The 24461-nt window shown below is 33.3% G+C and overlaps 1 protein-coding gene and 2 pseudogenes across 1 annotated transcript; all 3 read left to right on the top strand.

Annotated features, from left to right (window-relative positions):
* The first annotated feature begins 319 nt into the window (after positions 1-319).
* LOC132800371 (monodehydroascorbate reductase-like) lies at positions 320-3007 on the top strand (annotated as a pseudogene).
* Positions 3008-5651: 2644 nt separating this feature from the next.
* Positions 5652-8656, top strand: LOC132800370 (monodehydroascorbate reductase, seedling isozyme-like). The gene is made up of 2 exons (XM_060813890.1): positions 5652-5952; positions 6964-8656. Exons 1-2 carry the CDS (start codon positions 5942-5944, stop codon positions 8654-8656), a joined length of 1704 nt encoding a protein of 567 aa, XP_060669873.1. The 5' UTR covers positions 5652-5941.
* A 1668-nt stretch (positions 8657-10324) lies between these two features.
* LOC132800232 (monodehydroascorbate reductase-like) lies at positions 10325-12993 on the top strand (annotated as a pseudogene).
* The last annotated feature ends 11468 nt before the right edge of the window (positions 12994-24461 follow it).

Below are 24461 nucleotides of genomic sequence, written 5' to 3'. Positions count from 1 at the left end.
CAAAGGGGACAATATCGCATGCGGGTGGTTTGGGCTGTTACATTGCATGCCCCAAATTTGTTTTGCTTTGTATTTACTAGTAGACATTATTAGTTCCAATATTGTATATCTCTCCCTCCAATTTCCAATTCTTTTGTGAGGATTATATCCTTAATATTTTGGGAATTAAGGTGACAAACTTGGTCATGCACATATATATGGATTTGGTTTTCTTGAGCGCAGGAACTTCCTTTCAGTGCTTGTTTTCAAAATAATAGTTGAACCACGGATCCTTATTACTACTACATATATCAATTACTACAAAAACACAGAACAAGATATGAAAACTCTCAAAGGTATAATAGAAGAGGTAAATAGCCTGAAGGGTGATATAGACTTGAGATTTTCTAATGAACATAGTCTTGGGATAAACGAAAGAGATCATCATAAACTGGTTAATCAATGTTAAAAACATAAACAACGAAGTAAAAAACATTGAGCAAGAAGTTGGAAAAGGAAAATTATCTCCCTAGCACATCTTGGAAAACTTTTTGATGCAAAGAATATAGAAGCTCAAAAACTTATCCAGATAGGGAAGTCGTTGACAAGAGTTGTCGATAAGGAAAAAAGTTTCAAGTACATCATCCTTGGTGGTGAGGTTGCAGCAGGATACACAACTAAAGAGTTTACAGAGCGAGGGCTAAAGCTAGGGGAACTAGCAGTTATATCCAAAGAAGCAGTAGCACCTTATGAACGATCCGAACTTAGCAAGTCATATCTATTACCAAATGGATACGCCACAAGACTTCCAAGTTTCTATGTTTGTTTTGGAAGTGGAGGGAAGAGACAGCTTCCAGAGTGGTATAAAGAAAAAGGGATCGAATTAATGCTCAAAACAGAAATAGTGAAAGCAAATCTTTCTTCAAAGACTCTCACCAGCGCAACTGGAAAAGTTTTTAAGTATCAAAATTTTGATCATTGCAACTGGTTCTGTAGCAGTTAAGTTACAAGAAGCTAATAATAATGAAAAAACATCTTCTACTTGAGAGAAATCAGTGATGCTGATAAACTTGTAGAAGCAATACAACAAAAGAAAGATTTAAAGAAAAAAGCAGTAGTTATTGGAGGTGGGTACATTGGTTTTGAAGTTGGAGCAGAAGTGAGAATCAATGGCTTTGAAGTTAGCTTGGTCTACAGAGAACCGCAGCTGATGCACCGCCTTTCACTCTGGCCATTACCTTTTTCTACAAGGACTACTACAAAAACAAAGGAGTCAAACTCTATAAAAATACAATTGCAATCGGGTTCAAATCATCATCATCAAATAACGGAGAGGTAAAGAAGGTGAGACTCAACAATGGTCAGGTAATAGAAGCTAACATTGTTGTTGTTGGTGTTGGAGCAAAGCCTCAAATTTCAATATTCAAAGGGCAAATAAAGGAGGAAAAAGACGATATAAGAACCGACGGTTATTTTAGAACAGGCGTCCAGGGCGTGTATGCAGTGGGAGATATGGCTACTTTCCCCTTCAAAGGTGAAACAATAAGAGTAGAACACATCGACCATGCTCAAGAATCAGCCAAGCAGGCAGTGAAAGCTATCAAGGCAAGTGAAGATGGGAAATCCATTGGTACCGAGGTTAACATTTCAGAGTATGAGTACTTTCCCTACTTCTATTCTCGTAGCTTTGATCTGTCATGGAGATTTTGTAGCGAAAATGTAGGTAAAGCATTGCTATTTGGGGAGGATATGAGAGTGACATCTACAAAACCAAGGTTCATAACCTATTGGTACAGGAGAGGAAGCATAGTTGGTGCTTTCTTAGAAGGAGGAAGTGATGTGGAAAACACGGGTAACCTAAGGTGGAAAAGGATAAACTGGCACAGGATGGGATTTCCTTTGTTGCTTTACATGGCACTTGCATTATGTTGTAGAAGAATACTTTATATCTAATGTCAATTATTTGCTATCAATTATTCTGTATCTATTATGTAATACGTCTAACAAATAATAAAATCATTCTTTTTTTTTTGGGCACTGTACTATGATAATTTAGGATTTGAGTATCCTTTATTTGTAAGTAACAAAAAATATAAAATGAAAATTTCTTTAGGCTACGTTTGGAACATGGAATTTAAAGAAAATTAAAAAAATAAAAAAAGAAGAAAGTCCACGGATTTTGAAATCGCTTGTTTGAGAGGCTTCTTCATTCATCCTAAGTGAGCGAGCAAGACCAAATCTTGGATTTGAGAGGACCTTCTAAGAAAATTGAAATTCCTCTCTCACTCCCTCTGTCTCGCATCTCTCCTTAATTGTCTTAATCGTGGTCCATCTTAGAAGAGTATTTACTCATTCCACTTTTGTTTGAGACTTTTTTCTTCCTTTTTGTTTTACGAGGTGGGTTTTGTATAAACCAAACAGAGGAAAACTTTTTTTTTTCCTTGGACGTTTGTTTTTTCTTTTTCATTTTCCTCTCAGTTCATCTTCTTCTTTTTTTTTTTCTTTTTTTTTTCTTTTTTTTTGGTTCTGCCTTCCCAATCTTTTTCGAGATCCAAAGTATTGAGGAAGAACTTGGAAGAAAGAAATATCTGTCATGTGAAGATCTTGGAAAACTGGTTGACAAAAAGCTTGTAGAAGCTCAGGAACTGCTGCAGAAAGGTGGTTACAACAGAGGGATCTTCGATAAAAAGAATTTTAAGTACATCATCCTTTCTTCTATTCACGTTTCTTTGATCTCTTATGGAATTTTTATGGAGACAATGTTGGAGAACCAGTGCTATTTCAGGATATTCAAGATAATTCCACCACCTGGCCATCGTCTACAAAACCAAAGTTTGGAGCATATTGGATCCACAATGGAAAGGTGGTCGGAGCTTTCTTGGAAGGAGGGACTCCTGAACAAAACAAGGGAATTGCCAAAATTGCTAGGCTCCAACCTAAAGCTGAGAAAGATGTATTTGAAAATTATGGGATGCTACTTGCTAGTTTTTATGGCTTAGATAGGCCTATATCTTGCAGTATACTTTGAGAGTAGTAGTAATTAATGTTTATTCTATTTCTTAGAATTGCTTATTACTCTCCAATATATTTATGAAAATAGCAGTGTGATACCTATAAAGTCAGTAATCATATGCTAAAACGTCCGATAAAATACAATTGTTTTCTTTTAAGTGCTACTTTCTTACTTCTTACCAACTGTTATACAAAAATTTGCGTACCTTTAAAATTTTAAAAATATTATAAGAAACAAAAAAAATAAATAAATAAAAATAAAAATAAAATTGATATTATATGTAATATTACTATAAAGATACATTTTAAATAAAAAGTGAAAACGATATTCCAAATATACTGTAACAAAATGCAACAAATTGAAATTTACAGATTTAAATTGAAACATTTTAAATTTGAAAGCCGAGAATGTAATTTCTCTAAACTAGAAGAACTAAATTATAATTATCTCTGCATATTATACAGGTATTAGTTGGTTCCCTTGCTGCTCACTTTTTTGTTAATGTAAGCTACAGTTTTGTTACCAATCTTGGCTATATAGATAAATGTATGTACATGGATAATATGCCGTACTACATAATATGTAAGCTACAGTTTCTAATATATGCCGTACTACATAATATGTAGAATATTTTCTATATGTACATGGATATCAACTTTTACAAGATACTGGTTTAGCTTTTTCCAGGAAATGACCAAAAAAAAGTTTGATAATGACATGACATGAGAAGAGTTGAACATGTTGATCATGCTCGAAAATGAGCAGAGGAAGCTGTGAAGGCAATTAGGGCAAGTGAGAGTGGTATACCAATGGAGGAGTAGACTACCTTCCCTTCTTCTATTCGCGTTTCTTCCATCTCTCGTCGATTTTTTATGGAGACAACGTTGGAGAACCAGTGCTATTTCAGGATTATCCGTGTAATAGCACCACCAAGCCACCATCTACAAAACCCAAGTTTGGAACATATTGGATCCACAATAGAAAGGTGATTGGCGCTTTCATGGAAGGAGGAACTGCTCAAGGAAAAAAAAAAAAGGGAATTGCCAGAATTGCTAGACTGCAACCTCAGTATGAGAAACTGGGATAGCAATTGCTTATTTTTATGGCTCTGATGGGCCTTTATGCAATATACTTCGAGATAAGTAGTAATTAATTCATGTTTATTCTATTTTTTAGAATTGTTAATGCTTCTTTAATTCATTTATGAAAATAGCAATGTTACACTTGTAAAGTCCGTCAGCTCAAACGCTGACATGTCAATGAAATACAATTGTTTTCTATCAAGTACTGCCTTTTTTCACCTGTATTAAAGAAAAACTACTACTTTTTCTACCGACTGTTATGCAAAAATCTGAGTACTTCTAAAATTTAAAAAAAAAATTATAAGAAACAAATATATATATATATACACATATAGCAAAATTATGTAGATGTATACAACGCATCTTTTGTGGGAAGGTGCACACTGTTTGATCAGTACCCAACATGTATCTATTTAAGAATATATGATGCAATAAATTGAAACTTAAAGTTTAAATTTAAATGTTTTAAACATGAGAGTTGAAAGTTTAATTTCTCCAAACTAGAGAAGGAACTTAATTTTAATTATCCCTACATATTATATAGGTGTTCCTTGCTTCTTTTGCCGCTCTCTTCTTTGTTAATGTAAGCTACATTTATGCTTGCATTCTATGGCCACGCCAGACTCTATCCTACCAATCTTGGCAATATAGATAAATATAGATATACATATATGATAATCCATAGAAAACATTTGTACCACTAATTATATGATAAAAGTGTCCAAAATAAAAAAGAAATTAAAGTTCATATTCCATTAGCTTAAACTTTTTTATTAAAATAATAATTCAGCTTAGTATTAAAACCAGTGATTTAAGAGTTCATACATTCAAAACTCAACAACTCTACATATCCAAAAGGGAACTGTTAGAGAAAAATATAAAAGAAATAAAATCCTACATCCTATTAGCTTAACTTTTTGAAAGAAGTGACCAAATTTGATCATGTTCTTTCTAATTTATAGTTTCTTCCTTCTCCTGAATTTCCTTTAGTTTAGTAATATTTTTGTGAGATTCCCCCAGGCAATTTAAATAAAGGTTGAGATTTTGAATAACTTGAATCTCCCAAAACTGCGGAACACAATTCGAGTTAACTTTTGCTTAGCTGAAAATATCTATAAATTTCTCAATTATATGAATAAAAAAAAGAAAGAAATGAGAAATAATAATTGCAGTAAACTTGGTTGGTTGTAGCATTGTCGCCTTTAGGCCTAATGGCCTGGACCGAAATTAGGTACTAGTAAGTTTGGAGGAGTTATTTGGTTCTGGTTACTTGGTGAGCCAAGAACACCAAAAAACTATGTGGTGGAGTGCTACAACTGTTGATTAATTTTTGTTCTTGTCCCCTTGTTTAAGGATGTCAATCCCTTGTTTAATTAGGAAAGTCTTGGACAAAATTGGCTTCTCTATGTCAATCACTTTCTTAGTTTTGTAATCACGTACCTTACTTCAGTGATTCCCAGCTTTCTGTTTCAATTCTTTTTATAATACAGAGGAGAAAAAGCTCTAACATCATCTTTGGCATTGGTTTTCACTTTCTCTTCTAAAATAAAGGGTTTGGCATTTTGGAAAAAGAAAAAACGGTTTGCTACTTGTTCCGGTACACTTTTTTCCATTCATAACAAAACTCTAGCAATAATTTCTTATTATAACTTTTATATCCTCATGTCATGCTTGAAAAATCGAAACTCATTTTTCTGCTGTTTTACTATGATTTCTCTAATATTATAAGCTCTGGATTTCATTATTTCTTTCCTATAACGTATAAGTGTAGGGTAATTAAAAAGCTTTGCTAGGCAAGATCTTCAAGGCACTCTATTCCTGATCAAAGCAAGCAATACAAGATAAAAGACAACCAGTTGATCAAGAAATGGACTTTCAGTATGTGTTTGCTAACCATTCATATTCTTGCATCCTTGAATATGCTTTTTGAAATTTGCTAACCATTCATGTTCTTGCATCCTTGAATATACTTTTTGAAATGCTTTAATTCTTTAATTAAGATTATAATTTGATTCGATTGCCTACAATGTAGTAAAACCATAACTGTAAGATTGTTGATTAATGTTTTTAATTAAAATCCAAAGACAGAATAATTTGGTCATGGTTAAGAATTTATTTATTTCTCTAAGCTATATATATATATATATAGAAGAAACAGCTGTCCATTCTCCTAAATCATGGTTCAATATTACTTGGAGGCTAAACTATTCCTTCCATCTTTTCCAACATTCACACCTTACAATAAGACAACATGAATTTCCTGACGTCCAAAACTAAACTCTAAAAGCTAAACCATCTATGTTTTATAGGAGCAAAATAACCCCAAGCTGTAGGCTAATTAATTCCAAGGCTTTGAAGGCCATTTGCTAGCAACTGTCCCATTAAGGCACTATATGTATGTTTGATAATAAATTCTGTATCGGCTTGATATACATAGTTGCAAACTTGCACCCACTTCCTAATAGCTTAAGCCCTTAGGACAGATGTTAACTCAACAATGTACATAAGCAAAACAAGAGACCCCCAATCCCTAAGACAATTATTCCTGCAACTTCCTCAAGTTTCATGAAAAGGATATTGGAAAGAACTCATTTAACACTCAGGCTTAAAGCAACCTGAAATCCCATTTTAGTTATTTTGTTTTAGTATGCTCCAAGTTTTAGCCAAAGTACTTAGCTGTTGCCCAAGTTTAATGAAAAAACCAGTAAGCAATTTCCTTGAACTCTTTAGGATCTACAATTCCACCAATATACTTCTGATCAGGCCTGCTATATTCTTATGTTTTGTATATGTGTAACACTAGTTATCAATTTCAAATTCGTTATTTGGGATGCAATCCTCAAATTCAAGTGACTTTCTGAAGAGCATTAATAGATTTCCTGTATGCAGGAACTTCCTTTTGGAGCTTGAAGATGTAATGTCGACCCTGATTGCCAAATATTCAAAGTATGACAAAAACACCAAAGAGAATATGAAAATTCTCAAGGGAATTTTAGAAGAGCTAAATAACCGAAAGGAAGATATAGATCAGAGAATTTATGCAAAGCATCTTTCAGGAACACGAGAAAAAGAAGAAGTCAGAAACTGGTTAAAAAATGTTCAATCAATCAACAGTGACATACGAAGTATTGAGGAAGAACTTGAAAGAGAGAAATATCTTTCATGCGAAGATCTTGGAAAACTTGTGGACGAAAAGATTATAGAAGCTCAGCAACTCCTCCAAAAAGGCAGTTCCCACATAGGGATTTTCGATAAACAGCATTTCAAGTACATCATCCTTGGTGGTGGTGTTGCAGCTGGATATGCAGCAAAGGAGTTTACTAGACAAAGGCTCCTACCAGGGGAGCTAGCAATCATTTCTAAAGAAGCTGTAGCACCTTATGAGCGTCCTGTACTTACTAAGTCATATCTTTTCCCAAATGAACCTGCAAGACTTCCGAGTTTCCATGTATGTGTTGGAAGTGGAGAAGAAATACTGCTTCCTGAGTGGTACAAGGAAAAAGGGATTGAATTGATCATTGGAACAGAGATAGTAAAAGCAGATCTTGCTTCAAAGATGCTCATCAGTGCGTCTGGTAAAATCTATACGTATCAAACTTTGATCATTGCAACTGGTTCCAAAGCAGTTAAGTTGACAGATTCTGGTGTACAAGGAGCTGATGCCAAAAACATCTTTTACTTAAGAGAAATAAGTGATGCTGATATGCTTGTAGAAGCAATAAGAACAAAGAACAAAGGAAAGGTGGTAGTGATTGGAGGTGGAAACATTGGTCTTGAAGTTGCAGCAGCTATGAGAATCAACAAGTTTGATGTTAGCATGGTCTACCGTGAACAATGGTGCATGGCTGGGCTTTTCAGTCCAACAATTGCTTCTTTCTATGAGGGCTACTATGCTAACAAAGGAGTTAAACTTATCAAAGATACAGTTGCAGTTGAATTCGAAGCTGACTTAAATGGACAGGTAAAGAAGGTGAAACTGAAGAATGGTAAGGTGCTGCAAGCTGACATTGTTGTAGTTGGCATTGGGGCAAGGCCACTAACTGAATTATTCGAAGGACAGGTTGAGGAAGAAAAAGGTGGTATCAAAATTGATGGTTTATTCAGAACAAGTGTCCAAGATGTATATGCTGTTGGAGATGTAGCTACATTCCCTATGAAATTGTACAATGACATGAGAAGAGTACAACATGTTGACCACGCTCGACAGTCAGCAGAGCATGCTGTGAAGGCTATCAAGGCAAGGGAGGACGGTAAATCCATAGAGGAGTACCAGTACTTTCCTTTTCTCTATTCTAGCTACTTTGATCTATCATGGATTTTTTGTGGAGACAATGTTGGAGAACCAGTGGTATTTGTGGATGCTCAATACAATACCACCAGGCCATCACCTACAAAACCCAAGTTTGGAACATATTGGATCAACAACGGAAAGGTGGTTGGAGCTTTCTTGGAGGGAGGAACTGCTGAAGAAATCGAAGGAATTGCCAAAATTGTTAGTCTCCAACTTGAAGCTCAGAGAGATCGACTTGAAATATATGGGATGCTAGTTGCTGGTTTGTATGGCTTGAGGAAAGGCCTATAAATTGCAAAATACATTGAGAGCACTAGCAATTGATATTTATTCTATATTTTAGAATTGCTAACTACTCTCTTATGCATATATGATGAACAATATAGCAATGTTACTCTTGTAAAATCTGTAATCAAATGCTAAAACGTCGAATAAAATACAATTGTACAATTGTTTTCTTTCAAGTACTACTTTCTTTACCAACTGTTCTGCAAACATTTTGAATACTTTTAAAATTTTATAAAAACTATAAGAAACAAAAAAGAATGAAAAAAACTATGAAAAAATAGATTTTAAGTGGAAAGTGAAATAGACCTACCATATATGTACTGTAACAAAATATAACAATATGAAACATTACAAAATAAGTGAGCATTAATTAGCTAAGGACTTTATAGCTATGATGAAATGTTGTAGATAAAAATAGTTTAACAATTTTAGTTACATTGATTAGTTTTGGATACAAAAATGATTGTGGCTCCAAACGCTTTTAGCTATTATATATAACGGTTAAAAACTTTTTTAACCTGAGAGGTTATTGACTACACCATGGGAACCATTTGCTATGTGACTAAAAACATTTAGCGACAAATGATAGACTTTTAGCTACATTGTTTGCTTGTAGCTAAAACCTTATTTTTTGGTAGTGAAACCTAAAGGCCTAACTCGAAAAGTTCTAAATTTGAGGATTGAAGATGTAATTTTCCAAAACTGAAGGTATTAAATTGTAAGTATCCATACATATTATATAGGTAATGTTGCTTCTTTTGCTGGTTTCTTTGTTTATCCAAAGCCACGTTTTTCCTACCAACCTTTGGCCTGCTGAGGTTTTATATATAGATAGATAACATATACATATAATAAGAAGATTTCGCATTTATATAAATAAAATAAAAGACTGAAAAAAGAAAACATAGTCTCAGTAAATAAGTTTTGTAGCCGGTACTCCTTTGACTGTCTTGAAAGTAAGCATCGAATTTTTGGTAATTGCCTATGCTAGTAATGCTTTTCTCCTCTATTTAAGCCAAGAATACGACAAAAGAAACATAATAATACACTGAATAAAACCGCTTGGACAAGGATAACTAACAGTGGAGTGCTCCGGAACTCCTTGCCCATGTTCCAAGGCACTGAGTAACGTACTTGCATTTCACGTATATGAGACTTGATAACAGAATGAGGTGCTTTGTTTGTTTTTGGAATCACCTATATTACTTCATAAGTATGACTTCTTTGATGCCTTGCTCAAAGGTTTCCAGCTTTTATTTCAAAATTCTTTTCTATTAAAGAGAAGAAAGCTTTTAGCATGACTCTTGGCATTGGTTTTCACTTCTCTTCTAGCAGAGGATTGGCAATATTTAACAAGAAAGAAAGAAGAAGATTAGCTGTTTGATCGGATCCATTTTGCCACTATTTGCCACTTCTCTTCAGCTACCAAATTATAATTTTTCTTATATTGTGGCTCTAGGATTCAATTTTTCCCTGCAGGGAGAGGATAATTCATACTGCAGGGTAGTTAAGAAGGTTGTTCGCAACATCTTCTAGGCATCAACTTAGGAAACAATTCCGAAAATTAAAAGCCAGCTGAAAAAAGATGAATTTGTGGTATGCATTCTAACCATTCATATTTATGCACCTATCTTAATATATGTTCTTTCTGAATTAATGCATTAGATCAATCTTGTAAGATTACAATTATTAACTAGGGTAGATACAAAGTAAGGGACCCACAGTTTTTTTGATGCTACTGTTAACATATAAACAAGTTGAATTAAAACACAGAAGAGTTAATAATTTACATTTCTCTAAGCTATTTTATTTAGCATAAATAGCAATCACATGCTGCTAAGTCATGGTTCATTATTTACTAGGACAGACTAGACAAAGTAACAAAAGTCACCTCAAGGAGACTTAATTGACTTGCCAATAAAGTCTCAACAAAGTAACTTAGGAGTTTATTTAAATATAGTTTCTAGTTCCACAACAAGCTCCACGCTAAATTAAAGCTGCAACTTCTCATGAAACTACATAGGATAGAGCAACGCAGGTCGGCCGTTAATATTGAGAAGGTATTGCATGTAACTGTTACCATGACATCTTGTGTAACTCTCCCAATAACCACATGCAATCTATAATTATACGCAACATTCAAATTAATAAAGCATATAAATCCTACAAAATAACCGTTGAGTACTGTTCAACTTTTTGTGTGTATATATATATATATATGTATGTATGTATAAATATGGCCCATGTAACAGTTGCATATAGAAAGATTTTTTTCCTCAATATTCCACTTTTTTTTTTCTTTTTTTTCTTTTTTTGGGGATAAAATCAATTTTCCGGTTTCAAACAACATGAGATTGAGAACCCATTTTAACTTTCTTTCTTGCATGCCCCAAAATTTCTTTGCTTTCATTCAACTTCACTTACTGGTAGACGTTCGGACGCTGTACAGCTCTTCCTCCAATTTCCAATTCTTTCTTGAGTATTATTATGTATATCCTCAATTTTTTACAAATTCAAGTGACAACTTGGTCATGCACACACACACACACACACACATATATATATATATATGGATTTGGTTTTCTTGGGTGCAGGAACTTCCTTTCAGAGCTTGTTTTCAAAATAATAGTTGAACCATGGATCTTGATTACTACATATGTCAATTACTACAAGAACACTAAAAAAAATATGAAAACTCTCAGAGAAATAGTAGAAGAGGTAAATAGCCTGAAGGGTGATATAGACTGGAGATTTTCTAGTCACAAACAAAGTCTTGGATTAAACGAAAATGATCAAGTCAAAAAATGGCTAATCAATGTTAAGAACATCAACAATGAAGTAAAAAACATCAAGCAAGAAGATGGAAAAAGGAAAATTCTCTCGCAAGCTCATCTTGGAAAACTTGTTGATGCAAAGATTATAGAAGCTCAGGAACTTCTCCAGCAGGGCAAGCCATTGACAAGAGTTTTTGAAGAGGGAAAAAGTTTCAAGTACATCATCCTCGGTGGTGGAGTTGCAGCAGGATACGCAGCTAAAGAGTTTACAGAGCGAGGGCTAAAACCAGGGGAACTAGCAATTATATCCAAGGAAGTGGTAGCACCTTATGAACGATCCGAGCTTAGCAAGTCATATCTATTACCAAATGGAGCCACAAGACTTCCAAGTTTCCATGTCTATGTTGGAAGTGGAGGGGAGAGACAGCTTCCAGAATGGTATATCGAAAAAGGGATCAAGTTAATACTTGGAACAAAGATAGTGAAGGCAGACCTTGCTTCAAAGACTCTCACCAGCGCAACTGGTAGATTCCTTAGGTATCAAACATTGATTATTGCAACCGGCTGTGCAGCAGTTAAGTTGGCTGATTTGGGTGTAAAAGGAGCTAGTAATGCCGAAAACATCTTCTACTTGAGAGAAATCAGTGATGCTGATAAACTTGTAGAAGCAATACAAAAAAAGAATGTATCAGGGAAAAAAGCAGTTGTGATTGAAGGTGGATACATTGGTTTCGAAGTTGGAGCAGCTTTGAGAATCAATGGCTTTGACGTTAGCTTGGTCTACAAGGAACCACGGCTGATGCACCAGCTTTTCACTCCTGCTATTGCATCTTTCTATGAGGGCTACTACACAAACAAAGGAGTCAAAACTCTTCAAAAATTCAGTTGCAATCGTGTTGGAGTCATCAGCATCAAATGATGGAGAGGTAAAGAAAGTGAGACTCAACAATGGTCAGGTAATAGAAGCTGACATTGTTGTTGTTGGTGTTGGAGCAAAGCCTCAAACTTCAATATTCAAAGGGCAAATTAAGGAGGAGAAAGACGGTATAAGAACCGATGGGTATTTCAGAGCAAGCGTCCCAGATGTGTATGCAGTGGGAGACGTAGCTACTTTCCCCTTCAAAGGTGAAACAATAAGAGTAAAACATATCGACCATGCTCGAGAATCAGCTAAGCAGGCAGTGATAGCTATCAAGGCAAAGGAAGATGACAATTCCATTGCAATCGAGGTTAGAGGATTCAAGATTTCAGAGTATGAGTACCTTCCCTGCTGCTATTCTCGTAGCTTTGATCTGTCATGGAGATTTTGTGGAGACAATGTAGGTGAAGCATTGCCAGTTGGGGAGGATATGAGAGTGACATCTACAAAACCAAGGTTCATAACCTATTGGTACAGCAGAGGAAAGGTGGTTGGGGCTTTCTTAGAAGGAGGGAATGATGCGGCAAACAGGGGTATTGAGGAGATTGCGAAGAGGAAACCTAAGGTGGAAAAAGATAAACTGGCACAGGATGGGATTTCCTTTGCTGCTTCACATGGCACTCCGTCTTAAATTATACTAGAAAATATCTAATATCTAATATCAATTATTTACTATCAATTATTCTGTATGTATTATGTAATACATCTAACAAATAATAAACTTATTCTATGTGTTCTGATGATATTTTTTTTTTTTTTTTTGGTTTAGTTGTTGTACTATATTTTAGAATTTGGGTATCTTTTATTTGTAAATAACAAGAAATATAGAAAGAAAGATCCTCTAAAAAAATGTGGAAGAAATGTATCGGATTCATAAAATGTAAAATGGGACGAGTGTGATAGCTCAGTGGTAAAAGCTTCACCACCTCAGCCTACTGAGCCGGGGTTCAAGTCCAGGGGGATAAGGGGTGCCTGGGCATAGCAGAAAAAAAAAATTAATAAAATAAAATTCTTTTTTTTTTATGTTTATAAATTATGTTTATTGTTGAGAAAACTAACCTTGCCACTCAAAAATCAACCTTATAAGCTATACTCTCTCCAATGCTAAATTTTATATTAATACAATTATATTTTTATGTCATTATTTTTTTTCTTTCAAGTAGCGTACATCTCTCTCTCCAAAAAAAAAAAAAAAAAAGAAAGAAAGAAAGAAAGAAAGAAAGAAAAGAAAAAAAAAAGTAGTGTACTATTATTTCACTACTAGAATCGAGCTGATACACGATGCAAGTATTGTGTCGCACTAAATAAACAGCGATGCATTTGATGGAGTCGCCAAATGTCTTGTCGCGAAATATATAAGATAACAGGTGACGTATCATAACAGTTGCCTAATAATAATTTTTAGCGACGCACATTTAATTTTTAGCGACTCATACAGTGATGTACTTATAGCGACTAATAAAATAGCGACTCTTTATAATAAAGTCGCTAATAAATTTTTAGCGATACTTACGTGATTCGTCGCCAAATAATTATGTCGCTAAAAATGCTTCCTGAATAGCGACTCATTCATTTTTAGCGACACAATTTTTTGTCGCCTATTTAGCGACGCGTTATTTTTTGCGACGAATTATGTGAGTCTCTCTTTTAACGACCATATATTTTTAGCGACTATTTTTTAGTGTCTCTAAATTAGCGTCTCATGAATTTTTAGCGACGCTTTTCTGTCGCCTATTTAGCGACGTATTATTTTTAGCGACAAAGTTTGTGGATCGGTTTTTTAACGACCCGTAACAATTAGCGAGGAGTTTTTAGTGTCGCCATATTAGCGACCGTTCATGTTTTAGCGACAAATTATAAGAGTCGCATATTTATTAATTTTTAGCGAATCTTTTACCTATTTAGCGACATATACAACAATATATTTATGTCGCTAAAAATTATATGAGTCGCCAAATTGATCTTATTATATGTCGTTATATATGTTAGGCGACTTTTCTTTTATATTTTTTTAGATTTATCTTCATAAAAATTTATTAAAATATAAAATTAATTATAATAGCAAAAAACCCAAAATAACTTCGTCCAAAATAATTAGAATATAAAAATTTAAAATAAATACTTGTTCATAACAAAACAATAATCAATATAATTAAATATCATCTCATTGACATATTTTTACATATGCATACTTATTGAGATGGAAGTTGATGTACTCGTGTTGACGATATTACGCCCTCATACTGCATATGGAAAAATAAAAAAATTTGTTAGCACTGACGCAAAATAAATTAATAAAAACTTAATCATAATTAATAAATTAAATTGTAATTTGGCAAATGAAAATTTAATGAATATTTACCTTCTTAAGGTTTGGCGTGGCACATATTCTCCTAATTAAAGTGGAAAACACATAAGAAAAAAACACACAATGAATAAATAAATATTACTTAAAATATAATTATAAGTTAATAAATATACCTACCAATTTATTTAGAAGATATTGTTTATCCATATCCCCTCACAGTCATTACGAACATAGTCACTCTCACATTCATCATCATTATCATTTTCATCAACACTTGGCAATTGTATGGCAAATGGATTGTGAGCCATTGTAGTATCGCCAAGAACATCTTCTTCAACCAATTCTTCTTCAACCAAAGTACAATGTCGTGGTGGAGTTAAAACAACAGACCATCTCGAGTCAAGTTGATCTTCAACATAAAATATTTGTTGAACTTGTGAAGCCATGATGAATGGGTCAGATTTATATCCAATTTTACTAAAGTTAACACATGTAAACCCCATCTCATCAACTTTCACACCACTGCTGTCAACCCAATCACACTTGAACACTGGAATTCGAAACATAGTGTAATCGACGTCCCAAATCTCTCTTATGATCCCATAGTATGTCATCTCGGCTAAAATTGGGTTATTATCCTTAGCACTAGCAAAATGCTCACTTTTGGCAATAACTTTGACACCACTATTCTGGGTGACCCTCTTATTATCCATATTTATAGTGTTGAATCTAACCCCTCTAATGACATATCCTTCATGTTTCGTTACCACCCATTGCGGACCATGGGCTAACCATCGTAATGTTTCAGACACTGTGTGATTAGGTTGACTTCGCTCTTGTGCAATCTAGTCAATAGAAAAATATGAAAAAATAAAGCTAAAACAATGATATTATATATTGAATATTTAACTTTCCCATACCTTATCACGTAACCAGTACGTAAATGTACGTTTATGTTCGTCTTGAAACCATTTTGCTTTTTTTCCTTGATTTTTTTTGCTTGACTTCAAGACTTCAAAATGAATACTAAAACAAATAAAAGTTGTTGTAATTAATAAAAATATCCAACATATTAACTTATCGATGCCTATTAATATATTCAAAATATCAACTAAATTATACATGCATGTTGATATATATATATATATATATATATTAAAAATATCAACTATTTTATACATTAACATGTATATACGCACCTGACATACGGTTCCACTTCTGGTGTATTCAAAAGTATATATCTATGAACTTGCTCCCAAAGTTGTTGATCAATTGATTGATTTTTTCCACCTTTAAATGGGGCACCAACATCATCCTTATCATTTAACTTTTGATATCTACCAATTGGGTTTCCAACTGCATCTAATCCTCTCTGAAATTCACTACAAAACTCAATCACTTCTTCACATATGTAACCCTCGGCAATACAACCTTCTGGCCGATTTTTGTTTCGAACATAACTTTTCAATACTTTCATGTACCTCTCAAACGGGTACATCCACCTGAAATGTACTGGTCCACACAATCTTACCTCTCGAACCAAATGTACAGTTAGATGAACCATTGCATCAAAAAATGATGGTGGAAAGAATTTCTCTAAAAGGCACAAAGTTGTGACAAGATCATTTTGAATATTTTCCAATTCAGCAACAATGATAGACTTCTTGCAAATTGCATTTAAGAAAAAACAAAGTCTTGCAATTGCATGTCTCACATGTTTAGGAAGGATTGCACGAATTGCAAGAGGCAAGAGTTGTTGCATCAATGTATGACAATCATGAGATTTCAATCCTACCATCTTTAAGTCCTCCATTGAAACAAGATTCCTAAAGTTTGAAGAATAACCATCTGGAACCTTTAAGTCCGCTAAACACTTACAAAACAATTTCTTCTCATGCTTTGATAATGTATAGCAGGCCGGTGGTAGGAAAGTTCGATTACCTTGAGGCTTAGGGGCCAAGTCTTTCCGCAAACCCATTTCTTGTAAATCTAACCGAGCATTAACTCTGTCCTTCGTCTTACCAGGAATATTGAGCAATGTACTATATATGCTCTCACAAACATTTTTCTCAATATGCATGACATCTAAATTATGTCGCACATGGAGAAATTTCCAATATTCCAATTCAAAAAAAATGAACTTCCTCTTCCAACATTCTTCAGAATCAACAGTCCTTTTCCTCTTGTGTGAGTTATCAAATCTCATTGCATTAAGCTTATCTAAGATTTCTTCTCCAGTCAACGGTTTTGGAGGCACTCCAAATTCTTGAAATCCATTGAAAGCCTTCTTTTGCCTTCTATATTGATGATTTGGAGGAAGAAATCTTCTATGCCCGGTAAAACTCATTTTCCTTGTAGCAAAAGTATTTTCACTGCAAATTGGACAAGCATAATATCCCTTCACCGCATGACCGGACAAGTTACCATAAGCTAGGAAATCATTTATTGTCCATAGCAACACTGCCTTCAACGTGAATTTCTCCTGACGGTAAGCATCGAAGACCGTAACACCTTCATTCCACAACCGCTGCAGGTCTTCAACTAACGGCTCCATGTATACATCAATTTGATTTCCTGGTTGCTTCGGTCCAGAAATTAGAAGACTTAACATCATAAATTTCCGCTTCATACACAACCAAGGAGGAAGATTATACACAACCGTCATCACAGGCCAACAACTATACCTACTACTCAACATATTATGTGGATTAACTCCATCAGCCGCGATCCCAAGTCTCAAATTCCTATCTTCGGATGCAAAGTTTGGCCATAAACGATCAACCAACTTCCAAGATGGAGAATCCGCAGGGTGTTGCATTTCCCCTTTCTTAACCTTTCTCCCATTGGCATGCCATGTCAAATTCTTAGCTGTTTCAACACTACGAAACATTCGTTTAAAACGCGGAATAATAGGAAAGTACCATAAAACTTTATTTGGAATATTGCTAGCAACTCCATTCTTATCAATTTTCCATCTAGCAGATCCACATTTAGGACATTCATTAAGGTCCACATATTCCTTCCTAAACAGAATACAACTTTTAGGACATGCATGAATCTTGATGTACTCCATTCCCAAAGCACTCAAAGTCTTCTTAACATTGTACATGGAGGTTGGCAACACATTGTCATTTGGCAACATTTGGGATAACAATTGCAATAGTACATCAAAGCTCTTATCAGAATATCCATATCTTACCTTTAAGTTGTATAATTTAACCAAAGCCGACAACTTGGTAAATTTGGTACAACCTAGGTACAAAGGTTTCTCCGCATCCTCCAATAAGGTAGCAAATTCATTAGGATCATTATCAAAAGTTTCTAATGCAGCACGGGTCATGTCTAAGCTATTGAAAGCCACGTCTTCCTTACTACTACTATCATTTTCATTATATTCTACATTAATATTCCCAAAATGAGAAGATGGTCTAATACCATCAGCACATGACTCACCATGCCAAATCCATCGCCGATAGTTGACATCAAACCCATTCCAATATATATGGCCTTTAATATCCCTAATAGTATGGATTTTCATATTCCCGCATTGCATGCAAGGACACCGTATGGCATTACAATCATTGGCATTCTCCATGCTAAATTTCAAAAATTCACTCACCCCCTTAGCAAAATCGCTTGAGGTTCTATCCTTCGTTATCCACGATTTATCCATTTCCCTACCAATCTAAACAGAACAATATCAAACAATATCATAAAAAAAATTTGAGACAAAAGCAAGATTAAGAAAACCCATCGCAAACAAATTATCGACAAAAGCAAGATTAAGAAACCCATCGAAGCAAGATTAAGAAAACCCATTGCAAACAAATTATCGACAAAAGCAAGATTAAGAAACCCATCGAAGTAAGATTAAAAAAACCCATCGCAAACAAATTATCCACAAAAGTGAGATTAAGAAAACCCATCGCAAACAAATTATTGACAAAAGCAAAATTAAGAAAACCCATCGAAAACAAATTATCCACAAAAACAAGATTAAGAAAACCCAGCGAACCTAACCTTCGGGTATAATGAATAAATAAATAAAAAATAACCCAATCCACCACATGTCACCGCCAATCATAAAGCGAAAAGAAACTCACCGAAACCATGGAGACGAAGAAAGAAGAATCCAAGCTAACCACAAGGGAGACGAAGAAAGAAGAATCCAAGCTAACCACGAGGTTGACGAAGAAAGAAGAATCCACAAAGAAAGAAATCCAACTTCCAGATAGCAATGCAAGCAAATGGAAAATTAAACACGAAATATCCCACTCTTCAAGTCTCTTTTAGATTGCTTCCAATTCTAACACCTATTATGAAGTGTACTAACACATATTATGTGAAAAGAAATGGTATTCAAAATCCCACGTAAATTTTGAAAACGCGCCAAAAATTTTAAGAAATTGGATAAACAGGCGACGTATTCAGATAAACTATGTGGCTAAAGGATAAACAGTTTCATAGACGCTCTTTTTTTAATTCGTTTAAAACAAATAAGTTTCTCCAAGTACTGTTTATTTCCTTCTTAAACTTTTGGCAATAATTCTAAAATGGTAATTTTACATTTAAAAAGGTAGATGATCTAGCGACTCATTGATAGAAACAGGCGACGCATTTACGTATATAAGGGTCGCCTTATCCAATAGTAATTAAAATTTATTTTTTAATTTGTGTCATTTTTTTTTAAAATTACATTCAAAAAAAATTTTCACATAGCATTCCAATGAACACCAAGTCAATTAATCTAAAAATATAAAACAGTTCTATCAATGCTCTTTTCAATTATTCTCATATATGATGAGTATACACAAACACAAAAACACATCTCACGACATAATTTGAGATAGGATATAACAATTGTAAATTGGTCTAAAGCAAAGACCCATAGTCCAATTGCTCGATGTAAGTATGTTCAACGAGTTGCACTTTCATGTTTTCAGCTATCAGTGATAGTTTATATGAACCCAAATAAACTAATAGATTACATTTGGGAAGGACATTTCAAATAAAAAGCGACTCATTAAAATATTTATGAGTCGCTTATGAACAAATAATTTGTTTTTTTGGGTTTGTGATCTTTCTGTTTAATCAATCTGATATTATTTCAGCATCAAATAACCAGTGAAAATATTTAAAGATGATAAACAGAGTTTTTTTTTTTAAAAAAATTACAGTAATAGGCGACGCATAATCTATTTTATGCGTCGCCTAATACCCATTAATTTTTCATATATTTTTTTAAAACCTTCCTTTTTAACAATTTGATTTTGTTGGAGCATCAAATAACCAGTGAAAAGATTTAAACAAGATAAAGAGAGTTTTTTTTTAAAAAAATTATAGTAATAGGCGACGCATAAACATCATTATGCGTCGCCTAATACCCATTTTTTTTTTATTTTTCCCCAAAAAAAACCATCTTTTTTAACAATTTGATTTTCTAGGAGCATCAAATAACCAGTGAAGATATTTAAACAAGATAAAATGAGTTTTTTTTTTTTTAAATTATAGTAATAGGCGACGCATAAGCATCCTTATGCGTCGCCTAATACCCTTTTTTATTTTTCCCCAAAAAAAACCATCTTTTTTAACAATTTGATTTTCTTGGAGCATCAAATAACCAGTTAAAATATTTAAACTAGTTAGAGAAGGTTTTTTTTTTTAAATCTTCCTGTTTAACAATTTGATTTTCTTCCAGCATCAAATGACTAGTGAAAATATTTAAAGATGATAAACAGAGTTTTTTTTTTTAAAAAAATTACAGTAATAGGCGACGCATAATCTATTTTATGCGTCGCCTAATACCCATTAATTTTTCATATATTTTTTTAAAACCTTCCTTTTTAACAATTTGATTTTGTTGGAGCATCAAATAACCAATGAAAATATTTAAACAAGATAAAGAGAGTTTTTTTTTTTTTTAAATTATAGTAATAGGCGACGCATAAGCATCATTATGCGTCGCCTAATACCCATGTTTTTTTTTTCCCAAAAAAAAAACCATCTTTTTTAACAATTTGATTTTCTTGGAGCATCAAATAACCAGTTAAAATATTTAAAATAGTTAGAGAAGATTTTTTTTTTTTTAAATCTTCCTGTTTAACAATTTGATTTTCTTCCAGCATCAAATGACCAGTGAAAATATTTAAAAATGATAAACAGAGTTTTTTTTTTTTTAAAAATTACAGTAATAGGCATAATCTATTTTATGCGTCGCCTAATACCAATTTATTTTTCATATATTTTTTTAAAACCTTCCTTTTTAACAATTTGATTTTGTTGGAGCATCAAATAACCAGTGAAAATATTTAAACAAGATAAAGAGAGTTTTTTTTTTTTAAATTATAGTAATAGGCAACCCATAAGCATCATTATGCGTCGCCTAATACCCATGTTTTTTTTTTATTTTTCCCCCAAAAAAACCATCTTTTTTAACAATTTGATTTTCTTTGAGCATCAAATAACCAGTTAAAATATTTAAACTAGTTAGAGAAGGTTTTTTTTTTTTAAATCTTCCTGTTTAACAATTTGATTTTCTTCCAGCATCAAATGACCAGTGAAAATATTTAAAGATGATAAACAGAGTTTTTTTTTAAAAAAACAATTACAGTAATAGGCGACGCATAATCTATTTTATGCGTCGCCTAATACCAATTTATTTTTCATATATTTTTTTAAAACCTTCCTTTTTAACAATTTGATTTTGTTGGAGCATCAAATAACCAGTGAAAATATTTAAACAAGATAAAGAGAGTTTTTTTTTTTTTAAATTATAGTAATAGGCGACGCATAAACATCATTATGCGTCGCCTAATACCCATGTTTTTTTTTTTTCCCAAAAAAAACCATTTTTTTTAACAATTTGATTTTCTAGGAGCATCAAATAACCAGTGAAGATATTTAAACAAGATAAAGAGAGTTTTTTTTTTTTTTGAATTTTAGTAATAGGCGACGCATAAGGATGCTTATGCGTCGCCTAATACCCTATATATATATATATATTTTTTTTTTTTAAACCTTCATTTTTAACAATTTGATTTTAGTTGAGCATCAAATAACCAGTGAAAATATTTAAACAATATAAAGATAGTTTTTTTTTTTTTAATTATAGTAATAGGCGACGCATAAGCAGTATTATGCGTCGCCTAATACCCAATTTTTTTTTTTTTCAAAAAAAACCATGCTTTTTAACAATTTGATTTTCTTCCAGCATCAAATAACCAGTGAAAATATTTAAACAACATAAATGAGTTTTATTTTTTTATTTTTTTAATCAATCTGATTTTGTCTCAGCATCAAATAACTAGTTAAAATATTTTAACAACGTGAATGAGTTTTTTTTTATATTTTTTAATCAGTCTGATTTTCTTTCAAGTATATTTATTTTTTATTTAACATTTCAAAACACTTAAAATTTATATGCTTTTTAATTTTTATAGGCGACGCATTTTATTCTTTATACGTCGCTTTTTCTGATTTCTTTTTATTATTTGTTTTTTTTTGTATTTCCATTTTTTCGTTTGTAAGTGTCTTTAAATATTTTTATTTGCCCCTAAAATGTTTTTAATAACATTTTTTTATTCCCCAATATTCAACCATTAACCATTTGTACGGAAACTAGAGAGTTGGAAGCAATCTAGGGGGTATGAGAAGATTTTAAGGGATCACTCTCATTATGCATTCTTGTTTCTTTCAAGGGTTTGAAGGATTTTGTGGGTTTCTTTCCTAAATACCCAAAGTTCCTTCTTCCTCTGCTTCTTCCTTCTTGCCGGTGGTTGGGTTGAAGAACTTCACCTTCTCTCCGTCGCCGTCGCCGTCGCACTGGGTGGCTGGGGTTTTTGCCGTCTCGTCGCCGAGATTTGGTTGCTAGGTTTCTGCCGTGCCGTCGCCGTCACTGCTTGGTGGCTTGAAGTTCCTCTTGATTGCTGAATTTGTAAAGGTGTGCTGTTTTTGTGTGCTGTTTTTCATCCCTTTTGGGGTTCGGTGGTGTATGTGTGCTGTTTTTGTGTGCTGTTTTTCATCCCTTTTGGGGTTCAGTGGTGTGTGTTTGCTGGAAAAAAAATTCTGTTTGCTGGTGTTTTTGTTTTTTTTTAAATATTTGTTCGTTACTGTAATTTTGGTGGGGTTTTATGTTGTCAAAATCATGGCTTGTTGTTGACAATGGGTTAGCTAAATTTTGTTTGGAAAAATAGCTATATTTATTAAGTGGGGTTCAATTGTATGTAAAGCAAAATTATATGCTATTATTTGTATTATGTGTTTATATGGTTAAATTTGCGTGGGAAATGTCAGAGGTGGTGCTCTGTTTTGGGTCTTAAAACGACGTCGTTTGTGCGACTCAAAATCCATTAGTGATTTAGTCGCCGGATGCAAAGTTTGAAAATGTTAATGACTGTTAAAGAGGATAGATGTTAAGAGAAGATACTATTACTGCATCACTTGGTAAATAAATTACATGAATTTATCGTTTATTATTGTTATTAATGGTTTATTCATTATACTACACCCTATGTTCATATTGTTAGTAATATTAATTTGTGTTTATGTTTTTTGTATGTAGAATTATGGATTCTTTTAATGAACATGTCCTCTCGGATGGGGATGGCGCTGGATCACCATCCAGTGATATGGAAAGGCCGAATACATCATCCCCAAGGCGTAGAAAACGAGGGGCCACAACAATGAAAGGCCTTAGGAAGCATTTGGCGGGAAACAAAAGCTTGGAACCTCAATATAATGAGGTTGGAGTTGCTATTAACTCTGAGGCCGTTCGACTAAACAATTTGGAGGGCTCGTTGGCTAGGAGCACAATACCAATTAATATACCTAATTGGAGAGATGTGTCCGATAGGTTAAAAGATAACCTATGGGCATCAATAAAGGTACGGAGTGCATTATTGTTAGATATTGTTTATTATAAATAATATTTAATTGATGGAGATTTTATAATTCTTTTTTTGCATTTGCAGCTTGTATATATGCATTTTACTTGCATTTCTAACTTACCGCATTTACTTGTCAATCAATGTTACTAAATATATATATATATATATATTTTTTAATTTTGCAGCAATATACGGGTAAGGATGATAGTTTTAGGAAGGCAACTTTAAAAGATTGTTGTGACAAATGGAGAAAATTCAAGAATTACTTGTATAGATCTTTTGTTCGACCATATATTGACACACCCGAAAAGTTGAAGCATCGACCCTCAATTTATGAATTCATAAGCCAAGAGGTGTGGGATGATTTTGTACAACAAAGGTTGTCGGATAAATTCCAAGTATAGTTTTATTTAACGCACGGTACTGTTGTATTAAATTGCGCTGGCATTATTTATATAAAAATTAAAATTTGTTATGGTGACTTATGTTATTTGGATTTTCTAATATGTTTGTTTATAACTTTTGTAGGCATTAAGTCAAAAATATTCGGAAAAACGGCAACTAAACAAGTATCCGCATAGGATGGGTGCAATGGGCTACGCGAGATTAGAAAGAGCCATTGTATGCAATTTATTTTTATTTACATTTAACCATAATAATTTTGTCATTATTACTTGATCAGTTGCATGCATTATTAAAATTAATTTATTTGTAATTTTGAAGCAACTTGAAAGAGGCACTGAAGATTATGTAGACCGAGATGACCTGTGGATACGGGCACGTATGGGGAAGGATGGAAAATATGCAAATGAAGAAACTGAACATGTAGCGGAAAAAATTGTGAGTATTGTATTTTATATGAATATTTGTTGCATATATTATTATTTACTTCATTATTATATAAACTGATATATTCAATCAT

This window comes from Ziziphus jujuba, chromosome 1 (genome assembly GCF_031755915.1).
Source record: "Ziziphus jujuba cultivar Dongzao chromosome 1, ASM3175591v1".
NCBI classification, from domain to species: Eukaryota; Viridiplantae; Streptophyta; class Magnoliopsida; order Rosales; family Rhamnaceae; genus Ziziphus; species Ziziphus jujuba.
Note: the sequence above shows the minus strand (reverse complement) of the source record. Positions and strands in the feature narration are given on the sequence as shown.